Source organism: Leopardus geoffroyi, chromosome A3, assembly GCF_018350155.1.
Source record: "Leopardus geoffroyi isolate Oge1 chromosome A3, O.geoffroyi_Oge1_pat1.0, whole genome shotgun sequence".
Classification (NCBI taxonomy): Eukaryota; Metazoa; Chordata; class Mammalia; order Carnivora; family Felidae; genus Leopardus; species Leopardus geoffroyi.
In genome coordinates, this window is record NC_059336.1 from 54270806 (window position 1) to 54298162 (window position 27357).

Sequence of the window (27357 nt, forward strand, 5' to 3'; positions counted from 1 at the left end):
CCACAGTTTTTGATTCAGGGATAGGATCATGATGAGAGTTTGGCTCATTCTTCCTCTTTCCTTCTTTCATATTTTTTTAAACGTTTATTCATTTTTGAGAGGCAAAATGTAAGTGAAGGAGGGGCAGAGGGAGAGGGAGACACAGCATCACAAGAAGACTCCAGGCTCTGAGCAATCAGCACAGATCCCGATGCGGGGCTCGAATCCATGAACCGTGAGATCACGACCTGAGCCAAAGTCGGATGCTTAACTGACTGAGCCACCCAAGCGCCCCTAATTCTTCACTTTTCTAAGTGGAATCAGAGGTAAAAGTCTCCTTTCTTCTTGGGCAAGTGTTGGCAAACTTTTTCTTTAAGGAGCTGTAATGCCCGATGTTCTAAAACCTCCCACAAAAGACCACCAGAGTCGTGAGTCAAAGCCAAGCGGCAAGGGTCGTTTATTACAGGTTCGAACCTGGACCTCTGCGCACTCGTTGCCGGTGACGCTAAGAGGCCTCGATCAGAGTTGGTATGGGGTTTTTATAGACAGGGACAAACAGCATAGGTGAGTGAGGGTCCTGATTGGTAAATTCTAAAGTAAGCAAGCAAGATTACAGAAGCGAAGGACGCCAGTTAGTTTGTGTACAATTACTATAGTTACTCATTTCATTACATATCAGACTACATTCATTTAGGGAGATTTATAACCCATTCTACTACACGGCGGGTTACATCCAGGAAAGGTCTCACAATGCTCATAGCAACCAGCAAGCAAAACAGACTTCTCAGCAATTGTATTTCTTGTCAAAGATCCACAATACAGGTCCCTCTGACCCCTGGGTCCACTTGGCCCCCAGGAGGCATGCCAGATGATGACTGAACCTAGTCGGTTAAAGTACAGAATGGTTCATCGGTTCCTAGGTGCACTCTCTGTCTGAGGATGTATAAGGCATGGGTTTCTAAGGCCCTCTTGGCCCCCTTCCTGGCACCTCGGACCCAGGTGAACACTTTTCTTCAAAACCACAAATGATTCAGGGAAACAACTAAGAGGTCGTGTCCCTGTAACTGTTCCACTTGAGGTGTTGAGAGATAAATGGCCTTTCGTGGAAACAGCAAGCAAAACAGACTTCTCCACAATACAGGAAGAGAGAACTTAGCTTTAAACTGTTTGGATTGCTCTTTTCAGAGCCACCTAGCAAATATTTTAGACTTTGCAAAACAAGAGGCAAAATAAGGATATCATGTAAGTACTTATATGGCAAGAGAGAAAACACATTTCTACAAGAATTTTACTGACAAAATTCAAAATGTAATAATAATTGAGCGCTCTTTTGCATAATAAGTTTACTAATGAGAATAATAGAATTCTTTTTTGTGAGATACGATTTTGCTAATTTGGTGTTCAATGTTAATGTTCTTATTATAATCACTTACAAATGTTCATCCGCTAATACTGAGACAGTATATATTTCATCATTGAAAATGTCTTTCCATACAGGTAAGTATGGCCAAATACTGGTATAAACTCATGAGCCTATGATTTTATTGAGAATATTCACTCCTTTTTTTTTTTTTTTAATTTTTTTAATGTTTATTTTTGAGAGAGATAAAGAAGAGCGAGAGCAGGGGAGGGGCAGAGAGAGAGGGAGACACAGAATCCGAAGCAGGCTCCAGGCTCCGAGCTGTCAGCACAGAGCCTGATGCGGGGCTTGAACTCACAGACCGTGAGATCAGGACCCGAGCTGAAGTCGGACACTCAACCGACTGAGCCACCCAGGCGCCCTGAGAATATTCATTTCTTGGAAAGCACTGCTACAATTCTGTGATTCTTTTGATAATTGTATTTAGCATGCCATTGCATTTAAAATGGACCACTACCAGGGTGCCTGGGTGGCTCAGTTAAGCGTCTGACTTCAGCTCAGGTCATGATCTCAAGGTCTGTGGGTCTGAGCCCTGTGTTGGGCTCTCTGCTGTCAGCGCAGAGCCTTCTTCGGGTCCTCTGTCTCCCGTTCTCTGCCCTCCCCTGCTTGTGCTCTCTCTCTCTCTCAAAGAAATAAATAAACATTTTAAAAATAAATAAATAAAAGGAACCACTCCCAATGGAAGGTTAGGGGAAGCTCCTGAATCGCACAGTTCAATAGATTTTGCAATATGGAAATTTCCTTTTCCTTTTGGCTTGCCTCAAGATTTGATAAACACTACTAGAACTGCAGTTTGAGCTAAGGATATATATATATATATATATATATATATATATATATATATATCGTCTGCAAATTTGTGTGGGAATGGAGATATCATTTCTTATTTTAACTTTTGACAGCATGAGAAGTGTATAAAGCTGCTTGATGCTATATGTGATTTAAACGTTAGTTGCTATTGAAATGGCTTTACCACAGTTTAAAACAACACGTACAGTGTTGTTTTGCCTTCTAGTTTTAGGATGAATTCATTAAGAAACATTATGAAGCCTGCAGCAGAAGTTAATTTCGAGAGCTATTCGATGTGTGATAATCGGGGTTAAGTGCAGTTCTTTTTGTTCAGAAATTCAATCTAAACCCTGAGCTGAAACTATTGCAATAAAACGTTGCCATTGCCAAGCCACTGAACTGCTGTGTGGTCGGTCAATTCAGGATATGCAGCTTCTATTTGGTAAAAAAAAAAAAAAAAAAAAAAAAAAGAAAGAAAGAAAACATGAAATGCATGAAACTGACAATGGGTAAGCCCATTAGAGTGAATGAAGTCCACTGTTGATGCTATTTGTTCAGTAGCACATAATATGTTTAAATATTTTCTACCAAGTATCTGATAAATAATACAATGAGTAACTACAGGCTTTAAACACCTTAGGTTTTCACAAATTTTGTAAATCTCTCCAACTAAGCTGTTACACATTTATATCACCATCAGAGTAACACATCTTAGGAGATTCCACTTCAAGTTGTACTCAATTCACATGTTCTCAGCCTCTTTGGAAATATTCTGACCTTCAGCTCTTCCACACACACTAGAGAGCTAATTCTTGGGTTACTTCAAGCTCACCATTGATTTCTTAAGCGAACAAGGACAGCTGAACACATTCAGTAACATTTGCTAATTCATCAAGGACAAAGGAAAACCACTTGAAATCATTTACCTTTAAAAAAAAGAAAAGCCCTCAAATCTGAGAGGAACTATTTCTCACCAAAAGATAATATATTTAAATAAGTTTATTTTTTCTGGACACATTTCCTTGGCTGCTGCAATAAAATATGGTTTAATTTACTCACCATTGGTAAATAGCTGTCCTCGCTTAGCTAACAAATGAATTATTAGGAAACTTACTTTGTAGCCTTATTTTCCCGTTTCATTTTTGTGCAGGAATCTGCATGATGACACTTCCTATTTTAAAGGTTCTAATTTTTCTAGGGGCGCCTGGGTGCTCGGTCTGTTAAGCATCTGACTTCAGTTCAGGTTACAATCTCGCAGTTTGTGAGTTCGAGCCGCTCTGTGCTGACAGCTCAGCGCCTGGAGCCTGCCTCCGATTCTGTGTCTCCCTCTCTTTCTGCCCCTTCCCTGCTCGCACTCTGTCTCTGTCTCTCTAAAATAAATAGTAAAACATAAAAAAAAAAAAAGAAGAAAGAGAGAAAAACAAATGTTCTAAATTTTCTGACTGTTGCTTTCCTGTGAATTGGGAATATTGCTGTGAGCATTAAGTCTGATAACACTAATCTATGTCATATTCACTTAGCATGCTGTAGCGTCATTGCATGACAAAAAAATGCTTTGCCATCTAATGCAATAGAGTAATCTACATTCTCCTGTGCCTTAAAGGCAGATATTCAAAGCCCAGTTTTCCCTTCGCTTTTGTATTTTGGCATAATGAGGACTCATTGGTGATAAAACTTAAGACCCTGTAATCTACTGGTATCTACGGCAGTGAAACACCGTCACGTTTCAGTGTCACTGCCATGTGCAGTGTTTACAGTGACAAGTGTCATACATGGTGTCTTGTGTTTACTCAACTCTGCCCTTGTGGCGCCAGTGCAACCAAATGAATGAGTGTGTTTATGTTCCAACACTCCAATAAAACTTGATGGACACGGAAGTGTACATTTGATACAATTTTCCTGTCACAAAATAGCATTCTCTTTTTGATTGTTTTTAACCATTTAAAATGTAAAACCATTCTTGACGTGTAGGCTACCCAAAAGCAGGTAGTCAGTAGGCTGTAGCTTGTTGATTCTGTACAGTAATCCTAGAACTCCTGGGGACCATGTTTCCTGTCTTTAGAGGCAGTCTTATCCAGGATAAGAGAATTTGAGCGTGTGTGCATATGTGCGTGTGCCCGTGTGTGTGTGTGTGTGTGTGTGTGTTAGACACTTATAGGGCTCCCAGTTCTAGGCCCTAAGGCCCCAGTTCCTATTGTCCTTCCCTTGATTGTGTGAATAATTCCAGCCCCCTTCTTCAGGGGAAAGACTAGGATGAATTTGGTCATTTGCACTTGTAACTGTCCTAACAGTACAGCTGAATTTATCACTTGCCAGCAACCTCAGATTGGGCAAAAACATTTGCTTCTCAAATGCTAAGAGAGACATAGCTGTAAGAGTAATAACACCACACTTGAAGGCTCCATTTCAGTAATCTGACGAAAACTGCTGCAGGGATGAGGAGGGTTCGTGGGACGTTTCTCCTGGTGACTGACTTCCTTATGGCACCTACTGCTAAGTCCACGACCTGTAGTTTTCAACATCTGCTGTGCATGATCATCCTGATAAGGTGATGCAACACATTTAAAAATAGACATTTCCTTTTTCTTCACTTAGTGAAGGCAATTGTCAGCAGGTCTTAATACGACATTTTCCGTATGGTATTTCTGTCCCTGCGAATGTGAAGTTTCTCTCCAGAAGATTATCAGAAAAATTCAGAGTTAACAAATCCAGATGTGAAGGATTTTACTGAAATCAACCAATAATGCTATTGCTCATTATGGATGCTCTAAATTCAGCATTAATATCAAAGTTTTGAAAAAGCACACTTTTTGCCAAAGCATATTTATTGTTTTAAGAGTCCACCGTTGGGAGCAAACACTCTAACAAGGACAGCAATGATAAAAGCAACAGTGACCAGTGTTAATGGAGTGTCCATTCCCTGCCAGGCACTGTATGGCTTTACATATATTGTCTCCAATCCTCAGAGCAACCCTGAAAGGTGTTATTCAACCCATTTTACAGATGGAGGCTCTGAGGCTAAGTACCATATCCAGAGCCAGTTCGGGTTATGGGGCCAGAACTGGAATCTGAAATCATGACTTGACTTTAAATGTTAAATACTGTGCCCTCCCATCCTCGCCCACAGTGTGGCTACTAGCCATCCTGTGGCAGGGTGATGCAGGGGTCTCTGTTAGATGAAACGTTAGTCTAAATTGCCAAAGAAGGCTACCATGCTTTCTTACGCTAACATGCACAAATACATACCTCTTCTCAGCAGGAGGGACATAAGAGTATGGGGATCAGAAAAAATCCTCGAGAGTGACAAGCTGTCACCAATGCCTAGGACTCATACTATTTTTGGACAACATGCGTAAGTCAAAAGAAGATGTCCTCTTTTTTTTTTTTTTTTTCAAAGAAAGGATGTTGTAGTGAGGGTCAAAGAAGGGTCTGATGGGGAACTACTCACAACAGTGGCCACAATGCAATCAGACACATGTACCTTTTTAAAGTTCTATAAAGCTTCAGAAAGGTTATGGAGGCAAAGAAATTGAACTTCTAAGTGAGAGTTCATGCAAATTGCATACGAAATGTTATAGTCTACGAGGCCCTTGCTGCTTTGTAGGATGGCATTGCTTTAATTTCAGCAAATCACAAAGTAAACGACCCCTTCTATTTGATGAAATAATTCAGAAGAATTTCCTTTGGGAGGTTTTGACGGACATCTTTGAAAGGGCTTCGGTGGGTATTTTAATGTCATTTTTTTTTCATTGTTAAGAATACATTTACGGTACCGGGAGAGAATACCAAACCAGAAGAGTGACACATGTGTTACATAATTACAAGTTGATGAAGTTCAGATTCTAATCAAGTTAGAATCACTTTATCAGTGAAAGTAGCAGTGTTCCTCTTTTTTTGTTGTGCAAAACACACATCACATGAAATTTACCAGTTTAACCATTTGTAAGCATACAGTTGGGTGGCATTAAGCGTATTCCTATTGTGCAAACATGTCCACCATCCATTCTCAGAACTTTCCATCTGTCCTAAAGACCCTGTACCCATTCAGTGTAACTGTCTGTTCTCCTCTCCTTTGCTTTCCGGCAACCACTATTCTACCTTCCATCTCTATGAATGTGTCTACTCCAGGTTCCTCATACTAGGGGAATCCTAGTGTTTGCCCTGTTGTGTCTGGCTTACTTACTACTTAGCACAGTGTCCTCAAGCTTCCCCCAAGTTGTAGCACGGGTCAGAATTTCCTCTCTTGTCAAGGCTGAATAATATTCCATTGTGTGTATACATCACATTTTGTTTACCCATTCATCTGCTGTTGAACACCTGGGTAGTGTTAATTTTATTTAGAAATTCACCTGGGGATATCTCTTTCGAGGTTCTTCTGTTCCAGTGAAAATCTCCCTTAAGCCAACCCAGCATTCAGGACAAGTTGCTTCCAGCATATGAAGGGAGGAAGTCCTTTGGCAATTCTTGAGCTGCTATTTTATCACTGCTTCACGAGTCACCTTGAACCTGTATATGAAAGGAGGCTTACCTATCTTTAAAACGAATAAACTGGTATCTACTTGTACTGAATCTTCTGCCTTTTCTGCCTTCCCACTCTGGGTTTTGTTCTGCCCAAACACTTCACTGTTATCCCACTAATACTGGAAAATCCCCCCATCTCAACCTTGGTTCTGACACTCCCTGATGACAGAGATCTGCTACCTGCACAAGGTCTCTGCTTTTCCCTGATGTCGGTAATTTAAAAGCAATTAGGGGGGTGCCTGGGTGGCGCAGTCAGTTAAGCGTCCGACTTCAGCCAGGTCACGATCTCGCGGTCCGGGAGTTCGAGCCCCGAGTCAGGCTCTGGGCTGATGGCTCAGAGCCTGGAGCCTGTTTCCGATTCTGTGTCTCCCTCTCTCTCTGCCCCTCCCCCGTTCATGCTCTGTCTCTCTCTGTCCCAAAAATAAATAAATGTTGAAAAAAAAAATTTTTTTTAAAAAGCAATTAGGAAGCTGCATATGAAGTGAAACATAAAGTAACTGATTTTTTTAAATGTATGTCTAAATATATGTTGTCCTTCAAAATTATCACCTCCTCAAAATGTCTGTGGAATTATCTTCACATCTGTGTTATGGGTTTTATTACTTTATAGGCACAGGGTGCTGTCATGGCAGATTACCTCCTCCCTACTTGACTTAATTCCATTCCATCGCATCCCAACTTACCCTGCTGCTGTCAGTAACTGTGGGCCCAGACAGTGAAGTGGACGTGGAGGATGTGAAGATGCAGACTATTTCGTGTATGTTTTTTCATGACTCGGGTGCTTGCTTGCTTGATGTGCTTTACTAAGTTATCATTAGTTGTGCACCAGAAAACCCATCAGAGCAGGTCTCATTGTTATAACTCCATGGCTTCTTATGCTTACAGGGAAGCCATTTTCTTACTATCTTCTCCCCTTCTTGCAGTGTCACTACATCTCACCCCACTCCTGGCCATGTATACCACATACAGTTGTGCAGGTTGTACACTGATTAAAGGCATACTATCATACACAACATAGATTTATGTATTTACTATGACAACTTCCTGCCAGATAGGAGGAAGGCATATTGAGAAAGAAGAGCCTTTTTCTGCTTCCTATGAGAATGCTGTATTTTGCATTCTCTGCTTCTGAAGATCCCATGCAGATGTTTGCTTACATGTGTGCACATGTACACATGCACACACGCACACACAGAATTTTCTCTCCTGACCACTGTTTGTGCCTCAAAATTCTCATTTTAAGCTTTCTCCCTTAATATGTAAAGTATCACAAGGTCTGAAAAGCATGGTTTACTGTCCAATACCTAACCAACTAAGGTAACTGATTACTTCACTGTTGCCTTGTAACACAATGCTCTGACCAAAGTCCTAGGTCAGCTTTAAGGTACTCATTGTTACCAGGCTCTCTTCCAGCTCCTTGGTTATTTTAGTCTGGAATACAGGACTGTCTTTAGACTAGACAAGGAAGGATGATGCCTACAGGATATGATACAGAGGCTTTGCTCAAAATGATCTCCTCCAATGGTAGTTTGTAGTATGTAAAATTAACCACAAAATCCCTGAGCTAGAAGGAAGCTCGCAGATAGAACCACAACAACCAAAAAAGGCCTGGGAGACCCTGCCCCACTCTTCCCCAGCCACACAGGCGTCACTAACATCACAGCACGTTTCCTGCCGTGTCTGGATGCAGGAGCCCTTCCTAACTCCTGCTTCGGGCAACCGCAACATTGCTGCTGCAATTGGCATGCATTTGAAACCTCTTTGCCAATTCTGAATTCAAGACCAGGAGTCTCATTAAAATGCAAACCCCTGGAGGAAAAATGCTTTCAGTCTTCATTGAGTAACACCTCAGGAAGATCTGTCACCCCAGCATGTGACATGAGAGTCTTATGTGATTAATTTTTCTCCCCTTTGACCTCTGCAATCAACTAGAACTTCCACTGTTCTACTTTCGAAATAACCCTCAAATTTGACCCCATGCCTTTTCCACCATGACTGCTAGTGTGTTCCTGCTCCTGTCCACCTGGGCTGTCGTGTCAGCCGTCCATGCCAGGTGCCTCTCCCGTGACATCAGGAGACCAGCCTGACGACGGGAGTTGCTGCTCAGGGCCAGCCCAGCACACTCACTGTCTATAGGCCACAGACCAGACCCGGAGTCTGATCGAGCTTAAAAGATATTTTCATGGCACCTGGGTGGCGCAGTCGGTTAAGTGTCTTGAGTCTTGATTTTGGCTCAGGTCATGATCTCAGTTTGTGAGTTCGAGTCCTACATCAGGCTCCGTGCTGACAGTGTGGGGCCTGCTTAGGATTCTCTCTCTCTCTCCCTCTCTCTCTCTGCCCCTCCCCTGCTCACACACACCCTCTCTCAAAATAAATAAACTTTAAAAAAAAAAAGAAGGTATTTTAAGGGTGACACCAGAGTACTTCTTAGAAAGGGAACTGTGTTTGCTTAGAAAGATATAAAGGGGAGGCCAGCAGGGTATGGACTAACCCAGGGGAAACAAACCACCCAGCATAGAAATTCCAGGGTTGGGGTGGGACAGGGGGCCTGGGGGTGGCGGTGGGCAGAGGAGAGAGGAGGGGAAAGGGGCACATGCGTGCGCCGGTGTGTGTGTGTGTGTGTGTGTAAGGAGAACGGGGTGGAGGACTGCACAGACGGCCATCCCCAGGGATGCAGTAGTCAAAGAACTCTTGGGTGACGCTGCTGTACGTGAGCACTGGAATCAGGTAATGAAGCGAATGGATGGTGGACGGCAGGGGCCAGGTTTCTCACTGATGGAGTGGGAAGTTGCAGCCAAGCAAGGGAGGAGGGTAGAAGGATCCACGCGGCAATGGATCGGAGTTGGGGCCATCAGGATGAACGCATGCTCAGCTTGACACACATTGTTACCTGCAGAAGTGCTTACTGCCACGTGCATGTGAACACACACACGGTTCCTTGCTTTGTCATCTGGGAAAGCCTGGAAACAACAACACTCCTGTACTAGCACATCCAGCACCCAGATGGTGGTTTCCAGTATCATTCTCCAATAAAAGGAGCGAGGACTCTTTGGAGAAATAGCTGATTCTGGGGCTGGGGCAGGAAGTATACAAGATGAACCTGGAGCACTTGTAGCCCCAGGAAACTAAACCAACAAACGCAAAGTAACTACAATGAAGAGAGTATATCAAAGGTGCAGAGGAGCCAATTCAAAGAGCTTCTAGTGACCCAAGCTGGAACAATTTGAGCAATGAAACAAACAAAGCAGTATGGCATTATAACTCCAAGTACGAAATCAACAGCCACGAGTCCCATGGAGGATGGATTGGATAATTAAATGACTGGATGTCTATGAATGGGGTAGAAGAGACAAAAGTCCCTTCAGGAAGAGTTCCAGATAATTCATATACATACTACACCCTCAAGGAGGTGACTTGTGACTCCCCGCTTCGTATGTGCGAGCTGTGCAGAATGGCTTTCTTGCAAAGAGGACAGAATGGAAAGGGGACAAAGAGTAGCTACAGAGTAGAGAAACCAGAAAAACACACCTAAGCCTGGCGGTCAAGGCCAACATCAGCAGTCACAAATCATGTTGACAGTATGAAGCCCTGACGTGAAGGGACGTAAATCCTATGGGAATTCAAGATATCAACAACAGGGGGAAATGGGTGCGTGGGTACTTTCTGTATTATCTTCTCAATTTTTCTGCACGTCTACAGCTGTTCTTTTTTTTTTTTTTTTTTTTTTTTTTAAGTCTAAAGCTGTTCTAAAAAATAAAGTCTATTTTTTTAAAGAAGACTCATGTGGGTGGTGCCTGAGTGGCACAGTCGATTAGGCATCTGACTCTTGGTATTGGCTCAGGTCGTGATCTCACAGTTCGTGAGTTTGAGCCCCGCATTGGGCTCTGTGCTGATGGTGCAGAGCCTGCTTGGGATTCTGTCTCTCCTTCTCTCTGGACCTCCCCTGCCTTTGCTCTCTCTCTCTCTCTCTCAAAATAAATACACTTTAAAAAGAAAAGACTCATTGGCGGGGGGCCTGGGTGGCTTAGTTGGTTGAGCAGCTGACTTCAGCTCAGGTCACGATCTCATGGCTCATGGGTTCGAGCCCTGCGTTGGGCTCTGTGCTGACAGCTCAGAGCCTGGAGCCTGCTTCAGATTCTGTGTCTCCCTCTCTCTCTATCCCTCCCCTGCTCACACTCTCTCTCCGCCTCTCAAAAATGAATAAACATTAAAAAAATTTTTTTACAGACTCATAGGGATGGGAATGTTAGATATACAATTTCAGACTATTTAGGTGGCTGGCATATTAAACCCTCCTGTGTCCCCAAGCCTGATGGAAGGTACAGTACACTCATTCATTCTGATGTGACATTGGGGCAGGAAACAAAGAGACTGAGTACAGAGACCTACCTCCCATTTGTCCCTCTTCTGAGATCCGTGGACGTAATGTCCTTTACGGAGGGACTCCAGTGAAGGAAAACAGCAGTGACCTGTGAGACAGCTGGAGTGGCATGGAGGAGAAGCTTCATGACAGGCAACTCCAGAGTAAAGCTGAGAGTCTTCTTTCTCAAATATCTTACCAGAAGATGTATCAGCCAACATCTAGTCGGGAAAACTACCGTAAGTATTTCAAACATAAGGACTTTAATGCAGGAGATCGGTTACAAAGCTGTTGGAAGGCCTAAGAAGACAAAGGAGAGGAATTCTGAAAGAACAAGAAAGAATGGAGTGATACCCAGAGATGAGAAGCAGTGAATACCCACGGGTGGTCAGCCCTGGAGCAGCCCAGAAGAGAGGCCTTGATTCTCTGACAAGATGTTGCCTGGCTCGGGACGGCTGGGGTCCGGAATCACCCACCTTCGCTAGCAAATGCTAGCAACGGCCGGCAACCGCTAGCCATGGCCACATTGGAAGAGCCAGAAGCAGATGTCTCTTTGTCCTGCTGGTCTCCCACCGGGGCCTCCCACTGGCAGGACCTACCAGCAGCTGGATTATGCAGTGTATGGACTCCCAGCCCCAGCAGAACAAGCACAGATGGAGACTGAGGCAACTGGTAAGTAGCTAGCAAAGAAAGTGACCCTTGACCAGGACCGGACCGACTCTTGGTTTGTACCAACCCTCAAGGTCTTCCAGAATCTTTCCTTTCCAACATGTATACCTTCTCCTCTCAATTCCTGCTCCTCCAGCCAAACAAGCATCCCCACTACGCCCTATGGTATCCTTTCCTTCCCCAGTGTCCCCGCCCTGGCTATTTCCTGAGGGAAACCCCTGCCCAACGTGTGTGAGTAAAAATCTTCCCCATGCTTTCAAATTCTGCTCACATAGCTCCTGCTCTGCCAAATGTTCCTCTCACTATTCTCACCTGGAAGCCGAAGTGTGTGGGTTAAACGGAAAAAAAAAAAAAAAGAAAAAGAAAAAAAAAAGAAAAAGAAAAAAAAAAGAAAAAGAAAAAGAAAAAGAAAAAGAAGAAGCCCTGATTCAGAGCAACTGCTCATTTCTGCGGCCACTCCGCTTTGGTGAGCGTGTACCACAGTACCCGGAAGCAGTGTCTCTGTCTTGTGAAATTCCTTAGCCATCCATGGAGTCCGTCCCACAGCACTCACCGCTTTCTACCATGAATTACAGTTGTTTCTGCACACCTCTTCACCCTCCTGCAGAAAAGCATCCTTAAGTAGCGCAAAGGCATGAGCTAAAATCCCAGCCCCGGGGGTTTCAGTCCCTCCTCTGTTAAACACAGCAGCAGCAGCAGTGACCCTATACCACAGAGCTGTTAAAAGAAGCAGAGTGCCTGGTTGGCTCAGCCGATTGAGCCTCTGACTCTTGATTTCAGCTCAGGTCATGATCTCAGAGTTCATGAGTTCAAGCCCCACGGCGGGCTCTGTGCTGACAGCACAGAGCCTGCTTGGAATTCGCTCTCTCTCACTCTCTCTCTCTCTGTCTCTTTCTCTCTGCTCCTCCACCAGTGGTGCATGCACACACCGTCTCTCTCTGTCTCTCAAAAATAAATAGACATTTAAAAAAAAATTACATGAGGCAACATGTCAAAACATCCCGCGTAATAGTCCCTGGCACGTGGTAGAAGCTTTAATAAGTGCAGTTTCCTACCCTTCTTAGGATTTTTAGCACTCTAGGAGAAGAGCCATATTATGATTCAGTTTTTAATCACCCCTTGTAACTAGTAATTGCTCAAAAATATTCTTGTTAACATATCCATTGAAAGAATGAAGTAACTGATAGCAAGGACGGGGTAGGGGTTGGGGACGTGAGCCCGGACCTGTTGGAGGAAGTGGAGGTGAGCCAGTTGGAAAAAGACCAGAGAAAACAGAGAAGAGGAGCACAGGGAAGGACAGACCTAAGCCCGCGGTTTCCCTGATGAGCTTAGAGGGCCTCTTTGGCATCCCCTTCCCCCTGTGCCTTCCCACCTCCACTGGGCACAACGTGTACTACTGCCTACGCCCCAATTCTGGCTTCGGTGGAGCTGGAAATCGGGATCCTGGGCCACTAACAGCCTTCTTGGTGGTAATAACAACAGCAGCAGAATTTTACCTACAGCTGCTGATGGCATTTCCATGTATTTACTCCAGTGGGGCAGGAGCAATGGAGCACTGGCATTGGTGCGTGGTGGCAGAAGAGACGCTCGACTAGGAATGCAATTACACACTGTTGTATAGAAATAGCATGTATTTCACAATTTCTGTCCCGTCTGAATTGATAGATACCTATCAACGACATCCTGCCGATAACCGAATGTGCTTGAAATCTGCTTACAGCTTCAATCTGATTTTCCCAGTAGGACAAGTGTCAACAAAAATCTTTTCTCACATCTCTGCTCCTCACCTTTAATCTATAAAAATATTAGAATCAGAAAAGCCCAAAGCTCTACCTGCTCTAGGCACTTTTGTGCAACAAGTATAGAACTAACCCAAACCCAAAATGTTAATGAGAGGTAAACTAAGCCTCACAGGCAAAAAGTGGTTTGTTTCAGGCTCACAGCTGGGCTCTGGAAGCCCTGCCACTGTGGGAACCTAGGCTTCTGGCTCCCAAGGCAGGGCTGTCTCTGCCTCCAAAGGAAGCGAAGGAAATGTCACTTGGCAGCCTCCTTTGATACTTCAGAGACTGGGATGGGGCTTCTTGAAAGTAGGCCACTCCGTTTGTGGGCGGCATGATTGGAGGGTGGCTCTTCCTAGGGCAAAACCCCTCGGCATGTTTCCTCCCATTCAGTGATTCTCAGCAAGTTACTGGGGAGACCAGGTTTGGGGGGAGGTTGTTTTTAGAATCATACAATCACACACAGCATTTGGGCTGTGTAGTTTAAGGCTGTAACATATTGCTGCTTTGATTTATTGCTACTTGTTTATTTTTCTTGGAGGTTTCTAATAAAGCTAACACAAAGTGTTTGATTTTGGCAAAACGGCCTGGCACTCCAGGGATGCTGCTGGCTCCTCTGACTTCTCTCTGTGGCTGATCAGCACTTTTAGCCAGTACCCCAACATTTTCTGGGGTCTCACTTGACTAGGCATCACAGACCTATGTGTACCATCTTTTCTTTTCTACTGGGACCAGCTTTCTGTGGCTCCGATGACGAGCTTCTGGTGTCCATGTATCCTCTGACACACCTCCTTGTTTGCAGCAGGCATTCAATAAATGCCTACGGAATAAATACGTTCAGCCACCACACACACAATCGGTACACCACCGCAATTCACTTCCATAACTACTTTACAGTATATGCACTCAACAAAAAGCTTGGAATGAAACACATGTGATGACACGTTTTTCTCTAGGCAGAGACAAAGCGTGGCTTCACCCTTTCCTTTTCCCGGTTTGTCCTAATTCTATATCACCAGCATTACGTTTTCACAATAATAACAAAATATTTTAAGAAGAAAGACATCCCAGTCGATCACAGCAGAGAAAAAAGGCATCGGGTTTTCACTTTAGCAGTGTTTAGAGGATTAATAATTTTCGCTGCTGCTCCTAACGAAGTCAACACAACAGTCCACAGAATTAGTCAACTTTCTGAAAGAGGCGTTCAAAGAACTTCAAAGACATGGCCAAATTTAGCATAAATATTTCTTTTGATCGCCACATATGAATGCCCACAGCGTGCCACCCCCTGGGCCGGGTTCGGAAACTGCGACCGCGGTCCCGCCCTCGGGTCGGGGACGTACCTCTTCGGTACAGCGCGCCAGCAGCACTCCGGCAGGGGGAAAACACGCCGGTACGCGCATGCGCCGCGCCCGCCCCGCCTTCGGCTCGCGGCCACATTCTTCGAAAACTGAGCAGAGGCGCAATTGCGCCTGCGGGGAGAGCAGGCGGAGGGGCTGCGTGTTGGGAGGGCGAAGGAGGAGGCGGGGCGAGGGCGGAGTGGCGCATGCGCGGTGGCCCCGCCAGCAGGAAACCCGGCACGCGGGGGCGGGACCGCGCGGGCCGGAGGCAGGAGGCGGGGCTCTCCCCGGCCGCCGCCGCTGCTGCCGCCGCCGCCGCCGCCGCCGTCCCCGCCGCCGCGCATTGTGCAGCAGGCGGGCCCCCGCGCGGCAAGGGCCCTGGACCGGCGCGGCTCCCGGGTATGGTGAGCAAGGCGCTGTTGCGCCTCGTGTCTGCCGTCAACCGCAGGAGGATGAAGCTGCTGTTGGGCATCGCGCTGCTCGCCTACGTAGCCTGTGAGTTCGCGCCCGCGGCCGGCGGGGAGCCCCATTCATTCCCGGACGCCGCGGCAGCGGGGCCGGGGGTCGGGGGGCTGTGGGCAGGGTGGCCCTGCTGCCCGGTCTCCCGCCGCGTACCGGGCGGGACCTAAGCTCCCTGCTTTCACTCCTTTTCGGGGGCTGCGAGGACCCGTTTCCCCTTCTCCGCTCTTGCGGCAAAGCAGCTGGCCAACTTGGGCGCAAACCTTCGAGCGCTTAGGCCCCGGCGCGGAGATCTGGCGGTCCGGCGGAGGGTCCTTGCCCCGGAGCTCTGGGACTGCCGGGCCCGGCACGGCCGAGGCGCCAGCCGAGGCCCCAGCCCGGTGTCCCAGTCCCCCCGCCCCGACGCGTGGGACTCCCGTCCACGTCGTCCCGACAGCCGGCGAGGGTCCGGCAGGCGATTCCCGAGCGTGCCGCGCGGGGACACCCTGGGGACAGTCGTGGCCGCGCCGCCGTGTTGGTTAAGTAGGATAAAAATACTGTTGCCGTTGGCAGAGCCCCCGCTCCGACTGTTTGCTCCGCAGGAAAATTACTCAGCATTTAACTATTGGGGAGCCAAGTGTTGCTGATCCCCGCCGGCCCTCGGCCGCGCCCAGATGTCCGGGTGCGCAGGGTACCCGGGGCGCGGCGGATCGGCCCAGTGGGGAGGCGCAGCTCCCGCAGACCCGGGGCGGTGCTTTGCTATGTAAGGTCCTCGTGTCTATCCTGACTCCCGGCCTCTGCCTGAGACAGGGCAGGAGGGGCACTTCGCAGGCAGGTGGTGGACCCTGTGTTTTCTAAGAGGCAGAACCCTCCCCCCCCTTTTATGTTAAGATCTTTTCGATGAGCATATATTATAACTGTTGCTATTAATACTTTACCAAAGACCACAGTTGGACTAGAAATAGCTTACAGTGTAAGCTCCCTTTGAATCCTAGTCACCACACAGACATGCTCTTAAATGAAACAACCTGCTAACTGGTTGAATTACCAAGATCTGGTTCCCGAGATGAGAGGGGACTTGGGAAAGTGACTTCAGTTGAGCTCTAGGAGGACATGTGTTATTAAGACCCAGATTGTCCAGCATAGCCCAGCTGTTCCAGGAGGTGGAGCAGAGAAACCTCAAGCAGGGCTTTTGGATCCTAGGCAGAGTTTCATGCCGGGTTGGGTGTTAGATGGGAGTAGTTTGAAAGGGAGAAAGAGCTCTTAAGTGAAATGTGGTCAATCTTGAGCAAGAAAGCTGAGACCCAGGGGAAAGATCACTTAAAATTGCATAATTATTGTTATGAAATAATAATAGCACCTAAATTTGCTGAGTGTTTACATATGTGTGCAGGCATGAGTCTCATTGGCTTATTTAATTATCTCAACAATCTTGGGAAATACTATGGTCATTCCCATTTTAGAGGTGGGAAAATTTAGACCAAGAGGAATTAGGAACATTTATAGATGATTATACAGATGACAAACTATAGAGAGCCAAGTTTTGGACCTAGAAAGGCCAGGGAGCTGGGGGTAGAACCCAGGTCTGCAGACGGTTCAGTGTTGATCTAGGTTGGACAGAGGTGTTTAGAATTAAATTTTTTTTGATGTTTTATTTTTGAGAGAGAGAGAGAGAGAGACAGAATGTGAGTGGGGGAGGGGCAGAGAGAGAAGGAGAGACAGAATCTGAAGCAGGCTCCAGGCTCTGAGCTGGAGCTGTCAGCACAGAGCCCCATGCAGGGCTCGACCTCATGAACCATTAGATCATGACCTGAGCTGAAGTCAGACGCTCAACCAACTGAGGCACCCAGGTGCTCCATCGTGATTAGAATTAATAAAGGGAGATTTAGGGAGCCCTGGGAAGTTTTTCAGCATTCATTCAACCAGGAAATCCTGCCAAGTCTTTTCCCTTGTCTGTTACTGTGAATGGTGCTGGGGGACACTGAGGAAGTGCCATCTTGGTGCCTAGAGCAGTGGTTCTCAAACTGGGGGAGTATATCAGAATCACCTGGAGGGTTTCAAAACACAGATTTTTGCCTCCCACCTCAGGGTTTTGATTGAGTAGGTCTGGGTTGTGTATTTGTAATAGCGTCACCTGGGAAGTTGTTGCTATGGTCAGGGGACCACTGGTCTAGAGGTAAGGTGGCCAAGAATGAGATAACCACCTCGATGAGGGCTGAATTACAAACTGGTATAAAGGAAAGGAATGCATGAGAGATCATGCATGGGACTCCTGAATTAGGGTGATCAGGGACATTTGTTTCTGTGAGAATTGAGGCTTGAGCTGAGAATTGAATGATGTGTAGAATAGGGAGGCTTAGGGGGGAATGTGTTCCAGGAGGACCAGCATGTGCAGAGGTCCTGTGGCAGCCAAGGGCTGTAGGAATGCAAAGAAAGATAGTGTTTTTGGAGCGTGAAAATGGTACAGTGATGAGGCTGACCAGACAGGGGCCGAGAGCTGGCCGGCTTGGGAGAGGCCTGGTGCCAGCTTATAAAATCTGATTTTAGTTATGAGGGGCTCAAGAACAGGGTGGAGCAGTGTTACTAATGAGCAGGGATGGTACATCTGAGACACTGCCAGAAAAACGTTACAGGGCTCCTGATAGGTGGTGTCCAAGGATACTGAGAATGTAAGTCAGCAGGGAGTCTTACCGACAATCTTGCCCTCCCTGTTAAGAGTGAAATCTCTTTGAAAAAACTGTCCATACTCCCACTTAACACAGCCTCACAGCTAGCCAGTTCCCTTTCTGGAAGTGCACTGTCTGCTCCTCTCTCAAGTTCTGCCAGTCTTTCTCATTGCACTTGGATCTTTCCCAAAGGGCTGTTTTTTTTGCCTACTTGGGCCGGAGTCGCCCTTCGTGCATCTGAACTCTTCTGGACCATGCCTAGGGGAGTCAGCCCATGTACACCTTGCACTGCACTAAAGGTCTTTCCCATGCGTGTGTTTTCTTCTCAGTAAAATTCCCAGTCCTTGAGAACAGGGCTTCTATCTTCAGTGTTTCAGCCCATGGAGTACTGAAGAGCTCAGAGGTCTGATTGAAAATCTTGCCAACCTACTAGGTAGGTAGCTCCCCAGGTAGAGGCTCAGCTGGAATTACCTTTAGTGTTTCTTTAACATGCACATAGTTTGAAAAGTCAAGTAGAGTCTTCAGGGTTTGTTAGGCAAAACAGAGTCCCTGCCACTATTTTCCCCTGCCGGGAGGCAAGCGCTTCCCTTAGCTGATTGTTTTTGGTGTTATCTTTGTGCCATAGAATCATATGCTTGTTGATTTTTCATTTGTAGGTATTACCTAGTGACTTTATCCTTTGCAAGATGATTATTTTCTTACCTCCCTGCTTCCCCTGTGTTCACCATCCCCCATGTAGATGTGGTGTAATTTTGAGATCAGCATTTAGTGTATATGTGTATGACTAAATGCTATTCTTCTTGTTAGTGAGCTGTGTTGTGCATGACTTTTGTTTTCGCTGGAGCTAATAAATGGCTTTTTCTTTTTCTTTCTTTCTTTTTTTTTTTCCCCTCTCTGTCTACTACTTCTGATTCAATTCCACATGTTTTGTCAGTTGCCCTAAGATGTTCAGAAGCATCAGGACCTCTTGATGGGGCACCTTCCTGAAGAATGGCCCCCACAGCCTTCAGACCTGCTCTGCCCATTACAGATGTCTTATTCCCTGACTTCCTCTTGCTTATTTCGCTATTATTTCACTTGAATGTGCATTGGAGGAGAATTTTGAGACATGTGATAAATGTCTTCACGTTTAATTGGTAGATTGATGATGTAGAATTCTAGACGAAGATTCCTTCAGAACTCTTCAGGGATTATTGCATTACTTTCTGGCTTCTACCGTAGACCAGTTGTGTCAGGTCAGTGCCTTTTGTGGGGCTTGTGTTTTCTTTCTGGAAGGTGTCAGGATCTTCTTTTTGCTCACAAAGGTCATTGTAGACCACACGTTTCCAGCTCTCTGCTGCCTGGCCTTTCCTCTCTCCCAGAGCTTTGTGGCCTTATGCAGTCAGCATGCCCAGGAGCCGAGGGGGATGCCCTGCTTCAGTTCTGGGCCCAGCGATTAGTTAAACATGTTTCTTCCCCTCTGGGTTGATGACTGACATCATTCAAGGTGATGGTGCTCAGTGAAGAGCCTACCCCCACCCCCCCTACCCCCACCCCTTCCTTAGAGTGACACAAACTTGAATAATACATCTTCGTTTTTAAGCCTCATAGGGTCTGGGCTCGCTCATTGCTGCAGCTCAGCAGAGCCTGCCCTGACGCACCTGTCCCCTGATGTGGGAGGTGCACATAGCACCTGTGCCCCATGCACTGGGTCCTCTGTGTCCTTGCAACCCAAGAAACTCTTACTTTTCAGTTCTGGGATTTTCTTAAATTATTCTTTGTTTCACCTCCTCATTCTCTGTTTTCTCTCTCTGAATCTTATGCTGATGTAGTGTTACCTGCTCTAGTCCTTTTATTTCCTATTGTCTCCCCTTAAAAAATTTTTTTTTTAAGTTTACTTATTTTGAGAGAGAGAGAGTACAAGTGGAGGAGGGTCAGAGAGAGAGGGAGAGAGAGAATCCCAAGCAGGCTCTGCATTGACAGCGCAGAGCCTGATGCAGGGCTCCAACTCACGAACTGTGAGATCATGACTGAAACCAAAAGTTGGATACTTAACCAACTGAGCCACCCAGGCGGCCTGTCCACTCTTTAAAAGTTTTGCTCTACTTTCTAGAAACTTCTTTATATATTTAAAAAAAATTTTTTTTAATATTTATTTTTGAGAGAGTGAGCATGAGTGGGGGAAGGGCAGAGAGAGGGAGACACAGGATCCGAAGCAGACTCCAGGCTCCGAGCTGTCAGCATAGACACAGGGCTCGAACTCACTGATCATGAGATCATGACCTGAGCCACAGTTGGTTGCTTAACCGACTGAGCCACCCAGGTGCCCCTACTTTACATTTTAAAGCTTCTAATGATTTTTTAAAAAATTTATTTTTGCTATCATTTTTCATTAATATGAGTTCTTTTTTCTCTGGATTAAAAAAAACCAGAAACAAACAAAAGCAGTGGCCTTTATTTCATGGCTGTATTCTTTTCATGGTAGTTTTGTTTATTTTTCATTCTCACTAAAGAATCTCTTCCCTCCTGGTCCCTTCCCACTTTTCTTCTTGGAGGCTTTCGTTGGCCTTCTGGTGGCCCTAGGTTGTCCACTCCTATTTGAGAGAGTGCTGTAGGTCTGTTCTCTGAGCCCTGGTGCCCAGGCTCTGCCAGCTGTCTGCTGGACGAGGAGGCCTGGCTGCCGCATCCTGGAGCCCCCGTGGGGACAGGACTTCAGGTCTGAGCGGTACCGTGATCATCGTCCCAGGTGGACCTGGGGCTCCCCAGTCTGAGACCCCCTTCCAGAGAATGGACTGCCCATCTGCTGCCGGGCGGGGAGTACAGCTGCCAGTCATGCTGCTGTTTGCACACATTTGAAAGCCAGAACCCCTGTCTCGGTGGACTTGTCACCCCATTTCCAGAGGCACAAGGCAAGACCATTCCTGACTCTGCCGGGTGCGGCTGGGCCTCCCCACTGTCTGTCCCAGGTGTTCTCTTGACTTTGCCTCATCCTCCTCATGCCTTCTAGCTGCATTGTGTTCCCCTTTTCCCACCTCCCCAGGCCCAGACCTTAAACAAGAATGAAAAAGAAGTCTCCTTTCTGCTGTAGTGATTTCAGGAGCCATTACTTTCACCCTCTAGCTTGAAAGCTAGAGTTGTGATACCCTGTCATCCTCATTTAAGTTTTGGCATATCAGGGATCTTGTGGTAATGACACTGCAGCCATGGCACCCTTCAGTCCTGTCGCTTGCACCCCACTGAAGAGAAAAAGCTTCGAAATGAAACACTGAAAACCATATAAAAGCGCGGTTTATGTGTGTTTGCTTTGCATTTATGGAAACAGACTGCAAACTTGTCGGATTCAGGCTTTCGTTAGAACAGCTTTGCCCTTAATCTGATCAGCCCCGCGTGACTAGGGACTGTCCCTCGAATTCACTCGGTAAACATCCACCGGCCTGCTGCCAGGGAGACACAGGGAGTTAGCATCCTGATGCCAGATGCCTCCAGGGAGGAAAGGGGGGGGGGTGGGGAAACAAAGCAAATAGCACAGGTGCTGGTTCCAGACTTACCTGAGCATGAGGATCAGCCAGCGCTGGTGAAGTGCAGGTTCCCAGGATCCTTGAGACCCTGGGAATCCATTCCTTGGGGGTTGGGAGGGGCACCTCAAAGTTGTTTTGAGCCCTCAGCATTTTAGTTTAATAATTTACACACCTGTTTTCTCTTATTCCTAATGAAAGACTAATTCAGCAAACAGGCAAATACTCCTCTGCCTAGATTTACCAGCTGTTCTTTGTTTCCACATTTGTTCTTTTTCTCTGTTGTTAACGTGTACATCTTTGTGTTGAAATATTTGAAAGTTACCCCACCTTTAAATACTTTCACGTAGATCTCCTAGAACTAAAGGCATCTCCTGTATAATGTCATCACCATTACACGCTCTAAAAATTAACATAAATAATACTGTCTAGTGGACAGTCCATGTTTGAGTTTCCCCCAGTTGTACCATCAATGTCTTTGATAGCCTTTAAAAAAAAAAAAATCTTAATGTTTATTCATTTTTGATGAGGGGAGGCAGAGAGAGAGGGAGACACAGAATCGGAAGCAGGCTCCAGGCTCTGAGCTGTCAGCACAGAGCCCGATGTGGGGCTCGAACTCACGAACCATCAGGTCATGACCTGAGCTGAAGTCGGATGCTTAACAGACTGAGCCACCCAGGTGCTCCCCACCCTCCCCCACCTTTTTTTTTTTAAACTCTAGGATCAGTTAAGGTTTATATGTTGCATTTGGCTGTTACATCTCTAATTTTTTTTTTTTTTTTAATAACATGTACCTTTAAAAAAAAAGCCCAGGCCAGTTGTCCTGTAAAACATCTCACATTCTGCGATGTGATTTGTCTGATTGCTTCCTTATAATTAAAGTCAGCTGAACATTTTTATAATCGTGCTTGATGATTTGCCTTCTATCAGGGTTGCCCCACTGTTGATGACACGTTTGATGCCTGGAAGGGTTGGCCATCGCCGCGTTTCATATTAAAGGTGCAAGGTGCCTTTTCCTGGTACAAAGTCCCAGAGGTGGTTCTCAGAGATGGAGTGGCTTCTCGTCCAGCGAGTGCATTCAGTGCCCATTGGCAGTCCTCGCCTAGATCAGTTTTCACACTGGGAAATCCAAAATGCTGCTTTTCTTGAGTTTATTTTATTTTTTAATGTTTATTTATTTTTGAGAGACAGAGAGAGAGAGCGCGCGCGTGCACAAGCGGGGGAGGGGCAGAGAAGAGAGACATACACAGAATCTGAAGCAGGCTCCAGGCTCCGAGCAGGAGCCCGATGCGAGGCTCAACACAAGGCTCTAACCCACGAACTGTTAGATCTGACCTGAGCCAGAGTCGGATGCTTAACTGACTGAGCCACCCAGGCGCCCCTGCTTTTCTTGAGTTTATTAACTTGCATTCTTCTGAAAAGAACTTGCCTCCCTCTATCTTCTCTCACTTTCTGTAGTAATTTCCTGTGCCTGTTGTAATGTTGCCACAAACAAGGTGGTTTTCAAACAAGAGAAATTTATTCTCTCACCGTTCAGAGGCCAGATGTCTGAAATCGAGGTGCTGACAAGGCTCCTCTCCCTCCGAAGTCTCCGTTGAGGCTCCAGATGTTTTGGCGTGTGGATGCATCCCTACCATCTTCCTCTGTGGGTGGTCACGTTGCCGCCTCTTGCTGTCACATCTCCCCTGGGTCCCCTATGAGGACACATGGTGCTGGATTTAGGGCCCAACTGAATAATCTAGGGTCATCTTTTGGTCTCAAGATCCTTAATTACACCTGCAAAGCATCCTTTTCCAAGTAAGGTCATAGTCAAGGTTCTAGGGATTAGAATGTGGACATATTTTGGGGGGTCACCAATCAGTTCACCGCTCCTGTTTAAAAATAATACCACTGTGGACTCAGAGTCTTTGAGCACTACCTTGATCTCCAGATGTTCTGGGCTCATCTTTCCCTGCCCCAGTCCTGGAATTAGCCATTTCTCCAAGGATCCCTGCTTTCTCTCACTGGAGAATGTTGTTTCGGAATCAGAGCCTGGGCCCTGGTTGTGCATATTGCCATTGAGGTGTCCTTGCTCCCAGGGTTTGTAGGGAACGGAGCCGGGAAGCATGCGTACTTTATCTTCCTTACCTTCCCCCATTCCATATTGCTGTCTCCTTTTTCCCACTGTGAAAATCTCATTTCTAGCATCAGTAAAAAAGTCATCAGCTCTCTACTACCATACAGACAGAACAGTTTCAGAATTGCTACGTCAGTACCACTGCCAGTAACAAACTTGGCGAAATTCAGGATTTCTTTGGAGTTCTTTTTGTCCTCAGAATATGTCCTACTGAGGATGTGCAGTTAGAGTATTGTGTTCAGAAGCTACTTGCGATCATTTTTTTTAAATGCTGAAACAAGTTAGGGTCATGCTTTGGTTTGCGACCAACTTTCTTCTTTTTACTAAAGTATTTCAGCCATGTACATGGTTCTGAGTCGAACTACATGAAACATTGGATGATTTGGGGGCAATCTCGAGCCTTCTGCACACTTCTGGTTTGTTTTACCCATCTTATTACAAATGTCAGCATTTAGTCCACGTGTATGCATGCCCTTGCTATCCGTTTTTACTGAGCAGGTAGCATCCTGTGTAGACTGTTTGCCTCCCTTTCCTGGAGAGCGAGGGCTCCGTGTGGGGGCACACAGCCGCCCCTGTGCTGTTGTGCAGCTGCATAGTACTCCTGCGTGCACGCACCAGTCTCCTATGGAAGGCGTTTATCTCCAAAATGCTGCTGTCGCAAATACTGCTGCAGTGAATAGACATGTGCACATGCTGTCACCAGGGGTTGTGAGCAGCCGTCTACTCTCAGCCTCCCCAGCCGAGGCTGCTGGCAAACGTTTGACTTGTCACCAGCCTGAAAATGGCATCTCCTTGTTTTAATTTGCATTTCTTTTATTGTGTCATGAAGCTGCTTTTGAAATGTTTAAGGACTATTTATATTTATATGTATATATATATATATATATGTATGTATGTATTTCTGAGAACTGTTTATGGGTTTGCTCATTTTTCTATTGAGTTGTTGGTTCTCTTTTGCGCTTATTTATTTATGTAGGCTTCACACCCAACATGGGGCTTGAACTCATGACCCTAAGATCAAGAGTCTTATCCTCCCCTGACTGAGCCAGCCAGGCATCCTTCTTTTCCACTGATCTCTCAAGATCTCTCTCTATGTATGTTAACTGTCCTCTGTGAAGTGAATGGCGACTATTTTCTCATGCCTGGTGTGGTAGGGGGGAAAGTATATTTGGTCTTTGTCTCCTATTCTTGGCACAAAGCTCCTAAAACCCTTGAGATTTCCTGAGCGATGGGAGTGTCTTTTGTTATTCATGAGAGCCTCTCTTTGATCACACCTGAGTTGATGCCAACGAGGCGACTTAGGGTGGGTCCCTAGGTAGCCATGGTGGGCCAGTCATGAGAAGGACCAGCCATGTGCTTAGAGGGTTGGCACTCCGGCCCCACCCAGCGTCCTCCAGGAAGAGAATGGGGTGCTGGAGATAGAGCGCTACAAAAACTTGAACAGTGGGATTTGTTGAACTCCCCGGTTGTTGAATGCAAGGAGGTACTGGAAGGCTGTGGGAGCTCCAGTCCTGTCACCCTGCCTTGCCGTGTACATCTCTTTCACGTGGCTGTTTCTGGGTTGTATCCTTTATAATGAACCAGTGCATGTAAGTAAACTGTTTTCCTGAATTCTGGGAGCCATTCTAGGAAATGATCAAACCCAGGTATGGGGTCATAGGAGCCCTTGATTTATAGCCACTTCATCAGGATAGGGACTTGTGATTGCCATCTGAAGTGGGGGCCGTCTTGTGGGATTGAGACCCTAACTGGGGTCTGTCCTAATTCTAGATTGTTAGTGTCAGAATGAATTGGAATTGTTGGACACCCATACAGTTAGTGTCCAGAGAGTTGGAGAATAGGTTGTTAGTGTGGAGGGAAAAAAAAAATCCACACATTTGGTGTCAGAGGTGTTCTGACGGCACAAACAGATTGGACCTGGGAATCTTTGTTTCCAACAGTTCTATTTTCCCCACATTGTTCTTAAGAAACTGGTCAAGGTATTCCTTGAGAGAAATGAGACCAGAGACTATGAAGGAATGGAGATGCTCTCAAGGTCCAGGGGTTGCTACTTAGAGGAGGGATAAGATTTGGACGGTAGGGTTGAAGGCAAAGATGCCAGCATGACCATGGCATTGGAGGAGGAGATAGGGTGCAAGGAGCAGGAGTCCTTCAGGCCCTTAAAGGCAGCATTTGAAGTCTGTCCCCAGCATAATCTTTATTCAGTGAGACGAGTTAACATTTGATCAAAATTCATACGGCGCAAGAAGATAAGAGATTTTGGTGAACATACCCTGAATTTTCAAGCATTAGGGCAGGGTCACGTGGAATCAGTTTTGCGTTTGGGGGCAGCCTGTCTAGCCGGGATGTCGCAGTCTGCTGTGTGCATCCCGGACCTTGTGTAGATGTGCTGGTGGGTTGTAGGCCTGCTGTGTGGTACTGCTGTGTAAGCCAGGAAACCCAGAGCGTGGTTGTTGTGATGTCGAAGAGCTTTCACGAATGGATGTTTAACAGGCAGGGCCTGTTACCAGATTCTCCATGTGCCTTGAATCCACATTAATGCCTGCTTCACTTTTTTCCCCCCTTGCTGTATGTTCTACAGATGTCTTGGGTCTTAGGAGTTCCTGAAAGATCCATGTGGGAGGAGTGATTCCTCCCACAGAGAAGGGTAGTTTCACTTGCTCTTGTCAGGCTCATAGTTTGGCTTGGAGACAGTCACCTAACCCTGTTGTTCCATTTTTACGCACTTATAAAATTGGAATACTATGTTCTCTTACTACCTTGCAGGTAGTAGTACTTTTTAATGTTTATTTATTTTTTAGAGAGACAGAGACAAAGCTTGAGCGGGGGAGGGGCAGAGAGAGAGGGAGGCACAGAATCCAAAGCAGGCTCCAGGCTCCGAGCTGTCAGCACAAAGCCCGACGCGGGGCTCGAACTCACGAGCTGCAAGATCATGACCTGAGCAGAAGTCTGATGCTCAACCGATAGAGCCACCCAGATGCCCCAGGTAATAGTACTTTTTAAAAAGCATTATGAGGAATTGAAAGAATTTCTTTAAAGAGATGATAGCTTCAGTTGATGAGCCACCTGGGAGAAAAGATGTCTCCAGGTGTAGGTGTGAGAAAGTGACCTGTGGGGAGGGACTGTCCTTGCTCAGGAAGGGCAGTGACAGCGGGCAAGTGGGTGCTCCCCAGGGGGTGGACTGAGGAACCCCTTTGAAGAGTAAGGGTGAACATCAAGTTAATCCATTAGTTTCTTTGAGTTTCTGGTTAAGCTTTCTATGTTTCTAACCAAAATAAGTTACGTGCTGTAAAGTATCAGTAGCAAACGCTTGGACTGCTTTATCATAGTCTTTTTCAGAAAGGGTCTGAACGTCTTGGAAAGTGAAAACAATTTTGTTAGGGTGGTGAGACCTTGGAATTTTATTGTTAGTATCTTTGAACATTTTTATAGTTTTTCTGAAAACAGACATGCTGTTTCTAATTTAGAATTCTGTTGACATATGTAATGTAAGGGATCTGAGTTTCGTTTATTTATTTTGAAAGATGTGAGCAGACGGCCATGTTATACCAGCAACAGAAGACTGAGGGTTAGGATGGCTCCATTGGAGTCAAATGAAAGAATCCCATTAATCTGACACTGTCAGGGGCAGTGACAATCCTTGGGAAATGGTTACTAGCTGTGAACGATAAGGGCCACGAACAGTGGTTCTCCACATAAGTTGCACGTAGCTACATCAGGATCTTAGGTCTGTTCTTCCTTTTAGTTTTTTTGTTTTGTTTTGTTTTGTTTTTGGATAGAATCTTAT

The 27357-nt window shown here is 46.0% G+C and overlaps 1 protein-coding gene across 2 annotated transcripts in view; it reads left to right on the forward strand.

The window, feature by feature from the left end:
- The first annotated feature begins 15085 nt into the window (after positions 1 to 15085).
- Positions 15086 to 27357, forward strand: part of UXS1 (UDP-glucuronate decarboxylase 1) — a 96981-nt gene continuing 84709 nt past the window's right edge. The window contains exon 1 of one of the 2 annotated variants that reach the window (XM_045445543.1): positions 15086 to 15351. In XM_045445543.1, coding sequence (XP_045301499.1) covers positions 15258 to 15351 — 94 coding nt within the window. In that variant the 5' untranslated portion in view covers positions 15086 to 15257. The remainder of the gene's footprint in view (positions 15352 to 27357) is intronic. The other variant, XM_045445542.1, reaches the window with a different exon arrangement.